A 10,733-nucleotide genomic window follows, 5' to 3' on the forward strand; every position below is an offset into this window, starting at 1 on the left:
TACCACCACCCGCATTGTGCAAATTTTAAAAGTAAAATTCTGTATTGTGATAATTACATAATTTTTTTGAATTTTTATTTGCTGACAAAGAAATCTGGAATAAGAAATTGAAATAAATCTACAATCATATTAGGGGGGCAGATAAAAAAATCATCAATTTTTAAAATTTGATTATAGTTTAATTTGTTTTAAATGGACGTACGGTAACGATTATAGTTTTGCTATGCTTCCTAAATTGTACCTTACTGTTACTGGAATCATCATCTAAAGTTTTAGATTAATAGAACAATTCTAACATGCCTAAATTATCGAAAAGAGCTACTCTTAACGTATGGACGTAAAGACCTAAATTACAAAAGTTTTACTTTTAATAATTACTAGCGGCTTCGCCCCTAGCCTCTAGGGGCTTTGCCCCAAGAGGTGGTAAAAAAAATTAAGGCGAAATTCGTTAAAGGACCAAGGAAATCTTAAGAAAAAAAAATGGGGGGGGGATTCTTTTGTTTTTGGGGGGTTGGGGGTGTCCCACCCCCCCCAAGAAAATAGCTTAAAATCACCACAGGACCAAAAGGTATATACCCTGAAGAGTAGAATCCGATCGGTTCAGTGGTTACCGAGATTTTAAGGGACAGACAGACAGACAGACAGACAGACAGACAGACGGACAGACGGACAGACGGACAGACGGACAGACGGACAGACGGACAGACAGACATCGTTCTACTTTGTATTATAGATAGAAAAGTTTTGTGTTGATGATTTCACTTTCTTTTTTGCAAGAACTGGAAACACTGGGAATTTTTTATTCATTTTAACCCCACGAATTCTCGACCTAATTATATAAATAGATATATTATTACTTGGATCTTACGCTAAAATAAAGATTAACCCTCATCCCCTCCACTCTTAATGGACGAACACTTCCATGTTAACAAAATAAATTGAAGAAAATATTTACCCTGTCATAATATCCGTATATTCTATATCTATAAATAAATAGCAAGTCTTTCTCATTTCTAGGGTGTTTCTAGCTTATATAAAAGTAACAGGATGTCTACCCGCCCCCCTGACTTTAAAATGGGGGTATAGAAAATATATCCACTTACTATAATTTGCTTAGGGGGTGGATATACCCCTACACTCCCTCCTGCACAAGCTTCTGGGTGCAATATCTGTCCCAGAGAGAGACTGTTTATTTCACTAGTCCCCAAAGTTTTCTTATTTGTTGCCTCATCAATTTTGGGGTCTTTATTTAATTTTGATAGGTTATCTCATTTAGTTGAGTGTCTAGAAGTTTCAACCAAACTTTGTAATCTATATAAGTGGTAATTTTGTGCATCATCAATTTATCGACCATTGTCTTATCCCTTTAGATCCCTGAATATCTTTAGATTTGTTTGTGTATGATAAAAGATTTATAGGTGTAATTTATTGTTTTAAAATGTGGTCTGGTAATGCTTGGATAGTTTTCACATTATAGTTAAAAAATAGAAGGGGAAGGGATTAAATAAGGGTTGCATGTCTTCATCCCGAGGACCCTGTTCTGACTTTCAATTGGTTCTTTAAATATCAGCCAATAGCGTCAGGAATATTAACACAGCCAAGTCACTACAATAGAGTAGAAAGCAACTTCTTAGCAGACGAAAAAGGTCACCAAGACAGGGGCCAGATAGTTGTCTGGGTTATGTGTACATCTATATTTTACATTTATTGTTTTTGAAAAAGGTTCAAGTCTATGCAAAAAAAATTCTTTAGTCATGTTTAACATTAGAAATATTTAAAATCAAGTTAACAGCGAAGCTACTCTATAATTTACTTTGTCTGTCCGTAACGCTATAGGGTAGGTATGATAATATGTTAATTAGAGTTTAATAGTTTTATATTTATCATGGTTTAATATGATTTTAGATAGTTACAAAGAAATGAAATGATGAAATTGTTTAAGAGATATATTTTTCTGATTCTATGTGTAAGCAAAACATTTTAAATGGCAAATTTTTTATTTATTTCTAAATATACATATTGTTTTTTTTAAAGTAAAGATTAAGTTATTTTATTCTTGTAACTTTGTTATGGGAGATAATTATCCTTGTTATACGATGAACGAATAGTTATTTCTTTCATCGTATTATAAACCGCTTTCCTTCGGCAACTCGTGGCTAAAAAACTAGTTTTAATCTTATGATTGTACATTTCTATATTCGTAGAAAGCTAGATATAATACGATGATAGACATAGTTTTTTCGTATGCATGAGAACCGGTTCCTATCCACCGGATTCGAATGAATACGAGAAATAACTATTCCAGTATTGCTTCGAAACCAATTAATATCCGCAGGATTAGAACTGGTTCTAAGCCATACTGGAAAAAACATGTCTCCTAATGCATTACGAATAGTTTTCTACGAATTAAAATAAAAGATAATAATATCAATACCAGTTTTGTTAGGCCGGACCTTCGGCCCCTCCTGGCTAACAAACCTGATTTTCATCAAAATATTTTTTTTTTAATCTGAAAAAAACTTTCTGTAATACAATAACGGTTTAGGTATCTGGAGTGCTGTGTGTAAAAAACCATCCTGACCTCTTGTTTAACCCAACCAAAAATGCTGTTTTTTCTGGTGGTATAATAAGGTAGTTTTTTAGAAGCGGGGCTTTTCTATAATTAAGGTCGGTCCGTCTGTCCAAAAAGATTTTTTAAATCGAAGCTTTTCTTCAATAAGGGTCGGTCCGTCCGTCCATAAACGGATAGGTCTTGTCGTGAATTTAGGCATGCAAAAATTGTTCTATTGATTTAAAACTTGTCATGGAGAGGCTTGAAGTAGTTAGATTCGATTTAGAAAGCGTAGTAATTCTATAAACGTTATCAGAATTTCCCTATGTCCATCCTAAAACTTTTTGACAACAACCTTTTATGTGATATAATTATCATTTTCATCTGATTTTTGGAATACTAATTCCGAGGACAACAAAGTATAATATTATAATCCTCAATAATTAGTCCTAAAAATAAAATTATGTTGTTAAACTGTTTTTAAACTATTTTTGAATGGGGGGTCAAAAATATACTAGGACACCTATAGAATCAGACTGCAGAGCCCAAATTTGAATTAAGTCCCCAATAAACTTTTTTTGGGGGATTTAAAAATTAATTTTTACTGTTGCTCTGGTCATTTTTACCAGATCAAAGGGTCTTTTTTTACTTCGTGTAATATTGTAACTTAGTGAACAATTTTATATAATTCACTTTATACTGATACAATAAAAAAAACATTACTCTGTTCAATGGAAATAATTCTTTTTCTAAAACAATCAATTTCATTGAAAAATCTGACATAATACAATAAAAAACATAATGCTGAATTTAAACCAATTAGAAATTAGAATTTCCGAAATAGTGTTTTCACAAAGTGACTTATTTCAAACGTAATTAAATAATTTTATTTAATAAAAATGAAAAGAATGAAAACCCTACTCATAAAAGATACATACTTTTTAAAAATATTTTTAAAAATATGTTTGAATAATCTTATTTTATATCATATTTGTATTTGTGACAAAAATAAATTTGTTGTATTGCATAAACATTTGTTGTCATCTTAATTTATTTAACCCTTTACAGCCAATTTTTATGTGTTTTAATGTATAATAAACATGAAACATTTTTATGTTAATTCATTGATATATTGTAAAGAATTAATTTTTAATTAGTATTGATAGATAAAATCAAAAGACCTAACTTTACTGTATACTAGCATACAATATTTACCAAGCAAGACACTCTAAAAGCTGAGTATTTTACCTACAAAGGGAAGAAACATCACGATTCAGTAAAAATTATTTAATCCATAGTAAAAAATAAACTTTAAAATCCTAATAAAAGTTGATGTGGGCAATTGTTCTAATTTTTGGCTTTGCAGTATGATTCTACAGATGTCAAAGTATATTTTTAATATACCTTTTAAAAATAGTTTAAAAACAGTTTAAACAGTACCCTGTTTTTAAGCAGTTTTGCAAAAAAATTACTTACAATTCGTAAAGACTTTTATATACATTCATATTCTGCTTATTAAGTTGTGACACACTACCCGATTATGGTTTGTTTGTCCTTCCTTTTGATTTTTTTTGGGGGGGGGGTTAAAATGGCGCGCGAAGCGCGCCGCAATTTTTTTTTACCCCCCCAAAATTTTTACCCCGGGGGTAAAATTTGCTTAGGGGGGGTAATTACCCCCCCTGAAATCTGTTGGCAGGGGTAAATTTTGTTTACCCCCCCCCCTCAAATTTACCCCCGGGGTAAAATTTTTGGGGGGGTAATTTGATAATGCATTAATATTTAGTAGTAAAAATGCACGCGAAGCGCGCCAAAAAAAATTTTGTTAGGGATTTTTTATTTTGGGGGGGGGGGGATATTTCCCCCCCTAAAATTTCCTACGGCACCCCCAAATTCGTTTGGGGGGGTAATCACCCCCCCCCTTGGACGTCTGTGTTTTTGAGCTTCGCTTTATGGATGTTGTCATACTTAACTTCTGATAACATATCAATTGCTCTGATAAAACAAATATTCTTATTTTAGGATAAAATCAGTGTACTCAAATTGTTGGTTGGATTTAAAGAATTCCACATACCCTGGTCACTATCAAGATGGTATTGCTTGTGGTAAAAGGTAGATATTTATATAAACAAGATAATCCTTACTAACGGCTACACTCTTATAGGCCTCTAGTGGCACTTTAAATGTTATTTTTTAAAAATAATACGTAACATTTCTATGTTGCATTCAAGACGTAAATTTATTGTTTATGATTTCTCTTGGGAGGGTTGTGGTACCGTCCCCCAAAATAGTTATAAACCTTCCGAGGACCTATGAGAAGCTACCCTGTTAAGGAGAACCCGATCGGTTCAGCGGTTAGCAAGATCCTTTGGTACAGACAAACAAACAGACATCATGTTACTTTATTATAAGGATATAAATGTAACAGGATGTCTAGTCTATACGTCTATTTGAAGGGTCCCGCTAGCTGCTGAACCTTTATTGTTCCTCTTGTCATTGAAGCTTTATATATGTCCATGAACGACTCCCCCCCCCCCTCATTCTTACCTTAAGTCGCTCTAGTTGGAAAGGTTAACAGAAAGAAAACAAAAAAAAGACAGAAAAAAATAAGAAAACAAAAAAGACAGAAAAAATAAGAAAACAAACATATAAGAAGAGTAGTAGCAAAGATACTTTATATCTAACTTTGTCTGTACGTCCATACGTTAGTAAGTCTATAACGCTATTGGGTAAATTCATTTTGAAGGCTGATAGATAGATATTTTTTGTGAAGATTCTCCATATCAATGAGCAAATAGAGAAAATAATTTACATGGCAAAAATACAAAACATATACAATATATGAAAAATCTTAAACGTACACTTTACATCTGCCCATGCTTTTCGTGCTTCACTACATATGGCTATTGTCATGCTTGTTAAGAATATGATTTTATTTATTATCCAGACCAATCGCTGGCTGTACTCCTCTTTATCCTGAAAAGTTAAATCCAAATTTGAACAAAGATTTAGTAACACAAGACGATTTCATCAACTATGAGCCAGATGGTCCATTCTTTGAGGAAAGGTTATTTAAGAGTATCATATATGAAAAAGATTAGCTAAAACAATGGATCTTGAAAAGGAAACGAAGTAGTGGGTTGTGTCGTATTTTTACAGTAGCTTTTGATAGGTTATTTCAGGTTAGGTAAATGTTAATGATTGCCCCAATAGGTTAGGAAATTTGTCCTGTACGGTCGAAGCCCTCCCCTCAGAGGCTAGAAATAGAAAAAAGGCTACTGTAAAAATACGACGAAACCCGCTACTTTGCTTTCTTTATTTAAACAGTAATTTGAAATCTTTATTTTCTAAAAAAAAATTATTTTATCAAGGACTATAACCTTTCAATTTGAAAACAAAAGCAAAATGTACGGCCATCATTTAGAGTGTTAGAGAAAGAAGAATGAAAAAAAAGTAATTATTTTCTAAAAAGTGTTCCTGGGGCTTTGAGAATGTTTTTACAAATATACATAAGTATAAGTGTTGGATATAGAAAACATATAACATTATTAAGAACAGAAAGACAGACAGAAGGACAGACAAACAGACAGGCACAAATACTAAAATTAATAACCCTGCTCTCAGGTACTACCTCCAGGCCAGGATGATAATGTGTTAGATCCAGGTTTTCAGGATTCTTTCTTCAATAATAATTCTATCATCCAGGAATAGTTCATATTCATCATTTTCAATTTTTAGGAGAAAAAAAATAATTATATAATGTAATTAACAAAGATATAATTTTTAAAACTGTTTTAAAGTCTTATTAATTATCAACTTCAATTTTGATGTCAACATTTGCAATATGAACTCTATTTTCAAGTTAGTCATGAATAAAGCTGATTTTACAAGATTAGAAGTTAGAAATTTAAGGAATTGATACTTTTTAATTTCTGTTAGAACAAACGTAATTACATATTTTGAGTAATTTGTGTGTCCAGTATGATCTTGTAAACAGTTTAATGAAAACAGGAAGGAGAAATAACCCTTCCAAATTAAATTTTAACTTGGCGATTTTCTCTTAATGTCAGTTGAGCAAAGAACCCCAGTTCCTTATTTTGAATAAAAATATAAAATTGAAAAAGGGTAATTTTTCAAGCGTTTTTATAGCTTTAGGTCAGATTAGAATACATATTAAGTAGTGGGTATACAGGGTTAGGGGATATATGGGCATAATATAAAAAAGAACTACCCCTGTTTTAAATATCAATAAATTTTTTTTTAAAAATAAGTGTGGCGGAGTTTCTGTGCTTGATAGGTACTTTGATTGAAAGCATAAGAAAATAGAAATGATTATGAGGTTGGGATCTTTTTCCTTAACAATTCTAAGTATCCTGATAAATTCATTAATAAACCAACTCTTCCTCTAATAAAAGTGTCAAATAAATGTGCAGAGCTCCAGTAGAAAAGTCTTTTTACCAAATAACCTCCAATTATGATGACACTTTTTTGAGAGAAGAAGCTGATTGGAAAGTTATCATTGTTGAAGAAGAAGAAAATATAAAAGATGATAAAGTCATTTGGAGGCCAGGGCAAAACTTTCAGGTAATCAAACTGATAATCAATTCTAATTTAAAATATTATTTCTCGTATTCATTCGAAAACCAGTGGATTATAACCGGTTTTCATCAATACGGAAAAACTGTGTCTCGTATTGTATTATATCCAGTTTTCTATGAATATATAAATTTACAATCTTAAGATTAAAGCCAGTTTATTTAGCCCATGCCTTTGGCATCTCGGGGCTAAAAACTGGTTTTACTCTTATAATTGTACATTTTATATCCACAAGAAATAACTTTTCTTTATTTTCAGTTTTTTAATGACAAGATGCAAGCATATTTAGCAGTGACTGGAAATGAGATGCCTGATTATCTTGATACTAATCTTCAGGAAAGATTACTTTCTACCATATCATGACAAAATTCAAAATTCCTGTATTTGTTAACTATTAAAGAAGTAATTTATTATTTTTTGAAATATTGTTAGAAAGTTAATCTGAGTTAAAAATAAGGAAATAGCTGGCATTCCAGCAGAAGAAATGACATCTGATAATTATATAAAGACTTTATGGACAGTGGATAAGATACGTTTAAGAGAAGACTATGAAATACCAGCTGACTCTTTTAATCAGATATATGGAGATGGTGATGTAGCTGATGATACAATTACAACATTAAAATTTGAAAATATGGCTCTAAGTCAGGAGGATGTACAGATATTGCATGATAAGGAGTTGTCAATTATTGAACAATTATTAGAGGTACTAGATATAACTGATCTTGACAGAATGTTAAGAGAACATGGAACTAATATAGAGGAAGTCAGAGAGAGTGATACAAAGCACCCAATAGATATTTTTAATATTCTAAAAAGAACCTCAAAAATGTGGAAAAGTATTCAGCAAGAAGTCAAAAATGATGGAATAAGTAAAATTTTAGGTGAGGCAAATTTGTAAACTAAATCTCAAATAATTTCTTTTTAAAGTTTTTTAAAATAACTATTACTCGATAGATTTTTCTGAACTTTGGAAAAATATTCTTTGGATAAAATGAATCTATGGTAAATGTTTGAAAATGTTAGTTGATAGAATGTTGAATTTTTCTAATATTTAGCTGGAGGTATTGAACAATATTATCAAGATTGGGAAACAACTTCTATGCTCAGTGCCTTGGGAATTTTGAACATTGAGAAATATTATGATCTTGATCCAAGAGACATTGCAAGAGGTATTATCAGACATGGAGGGAAACTCTATAAATCAAAATCAGTGTTAACCATTGAAGATGTGAAATTTATTGCTTTAGAAGCTAAGAATTTGAACAGATTTGATTCCTATGCAGATTGGATGGGATCTCTATCTGGATTAGAAGAAGAATATAAAATTGCAGTAAATGAACATGATAAAGCTCTGGAAGATTTTAAGAACACAATTCAAAATAAGATTACAACACATAAAGAACCAATTAATAAAAATGCATCATTTCAAGCACATGAGTTCAAAGAAAGATTTGAATTTGAAATGAATGGTCTATGTTCTCAAGAAGAAAAATTGGATCTTTGTTTCAGATATTTTAAGATGGACAAAAGACAAGAACTTTGTAAGGATCCCAACCATAGTTTTCTGCCTTACCCAGAAAATAATTGTACAAACTTGCATTATCATGATCCATATCTTAAACTGGGGCCATTCAGTCTGGAGCATTTTAATTCTGAACCATTTATTGAAGTGATACATAATATACTCTTTGCAGAAGAAATTGAGTGGTTGCAAAAAGAGTCAAAGGGGATGACAAGGACTTCTTATTTTACTAAAGATGATGAAGATGATGATTCCTACAATCAGCACACATCTAAAACAGCTTACCACAGTGAGAGGATATATCCAGAGTTATTGGAAAAGCTATCACAAAGATTAGAACTTGCCTCAGCCCTAAATATCTTCAATCCTAGATACAGGTAAGACCATACCTATTTATAGTTGTTTGCTTTTTTATGTTTCATTAAATATATTTTTACAGGTTTACATCAGAGAACTATCAAGTCATCAACTATGGAATTGGTGGATATATAATAGACCATGGAGATGATGTGTTAATACCAAACCATCAAGCATTTAGTATTGGTGGGGGAAGAGTTGCTACAATAATATTGTATTTATCTGATGATATTGTTGGAGGGAAAACAATTTTTCCTGCCTTGGATGTTGGAATAGTTCCTGAAGCTGGTTCTATTCTTCTTTTTTCTACTAAGGTAATCATGCATTCAATATTAGATAAATACTTTGTTACTATCTACATTGTTAGGCTTTAGATTCATTTTTTGAGGTAAAGTTTCTTTGGCTATGGGGAGAATACATGTCCTAGAGGGAGGGTTGTGAACCCCACAAAATGTTGGGTATACCAATCCAGGCACCTCTCTTAGGATCTTAAAGTAGGGAAGTAAATTCACACCTAAAAAATGAAAATCTGGAGAAATTCACCCCCAGATATATGGATTTATACCCTCCAAAATATGTCTTCTAATATTGTAAATATTGCACAAAGAAGTATATACACACATAATCCCCGGTCTAAAATCGTTTGGTCCTCATTCTTATAGAGATTAGGAAATGTTTAAAAGTTGTTATTACCCAGACTACTAAGGTTCCTTTTAGAGATCTTAATAAATTGAATTTTTAAATACATAAATTAATTTTTAGACCACCACCATGAATGTTGATTACAAAATGTACCACATGGGTTGTCCAGTTGTCTATGGAAATAAATGGATAGCTAACAAATGGATAACTATAAATGAACAGATGAACAGATTTCCTTGCTATGCTGACCTGAGTAACAAACTGTATCCACCAAGCCACCATCATATACATTACAATAATTCTCTGCATCATAAAAACATATTATCATCTTAGAAATATTTAAATCTATAAATAGCCAAAGATTGTTTTTTTAGGATTTGTAGCTCTTGATTATCCATGAATTCAAAAAGAAACAAAGTAATTGATTAATGTACATTTTCATAAAATATGAAAAGAATTAGTTGAATAAAAAAATTGAATAACTTAGAACTTACTACAATTATGCATTTTGGTGAAAAACAGAAACTTTCATTTTCTTTTAATAATAATGAGAAAAATTTATTATATTCTTCCAAAAACTTTAAAGTACCAAATTCTGCTGTACAGGATTATTACACAAGGCTGTATTTAAATGATGAAATCTCATTAAAATTGTGTTTTTTTTAGATTAAAATGTTTGATACGATATATAACAGTAATAAAAATATGAGGTACAATTAACTTAAGAAAATTATATTTACAGGAGCTAAATTTTTTATCCTAAACCGTATGAGTTAGTTGAAATTAAAACTAGAATATATAAATAAATTTTATCACATCATGACAAACTAACTGGTCAGCAAAGGAATCTTGAAGCAAGAAATACACTGCTTTAACCGCTGAAGACTGCCTACAATTTTTTTTTTAGTAAAGATGAAGGCTTCAAGTTTAGGGTATTGGGTCTACTTAATATATGGCATTCTTTCAGTAGTTAGATCGGTGTATTTCTTGCAGGGTTCCTTTAAGTTAGATTTGCTAGATATAAATATAAAAGATATGTTTTTTCTCGTATTCATTCAAATCCGG

General features: G+C 31.2%; 2 protein-coding genes across 2 annotated transcripts; both read left to right on the plus strand.

The window, feature by feature from the left end:
- Positions 1 to 1,873: 1,873 nt before the first annotated feature.
- On the plus strand, positions 1,874 to 6,206 carry LOC145327550 (uncharacterized). The gene is made up of 5 exons (XM_080171093.1): positions 1,874 to 1,966; positions 2,546 to 2,631; positions 4,571 to 4,660; positions 5,496 to 5,615; positions 6,173 to 6,206. The coding sequence occupies exons 1-5, from the start codon at positions 1,925 to 1,927 to the stop codon at positions 6,204 to 6,206; spliced, it is 372 nt and encodes a 123-aa protein (XP_080027219.1). The 5' UTR covers positions 1,874 to 1,924.
- A 1,399-nt stretch (positions 6,207 to 7,605) lies between these two features.
- Positions 7,606 to 10,330, plus strand: LOC145328984 (prolyl 4-hydroxylase subunit alpha-1-like). The gene is made up of 4 exons (XM_080172974.1): positions 7,606 to 8,028; positions 8,203 to 9,046; positions 9,109 to 9,340; positions 9,789 to 10,330. The coding sequence occupies exons 1-4, from the start codon at positions 7,629 to 7,631 to the stop codon at positions 9,999 to 10,001; spliced, it is 1,689 nt and encodes a 562-aa protein (XP_080029100.1). The 5' UTR covers positions 7,606 to 7,628; the 3' UTR covers positions 10,002 to 10,330.
- Positions 10,331 to 10,733: the final 403 nt, after the last annotated feature.

This window comes from Acartia tonsa, chromosome 9 (genome assembly GCF_053477335.1).
Source record: "Acartia tonsa isolate MP-2025a chromosome 9, ASM5347733v1, whole genome shotgun sequence".
Lineage (NCBI taxonomy): Eukaryota > Metazoa > Arthropoda > Copepoda > Calanoida > Acartiidae > Acartia > Acartia tonsa.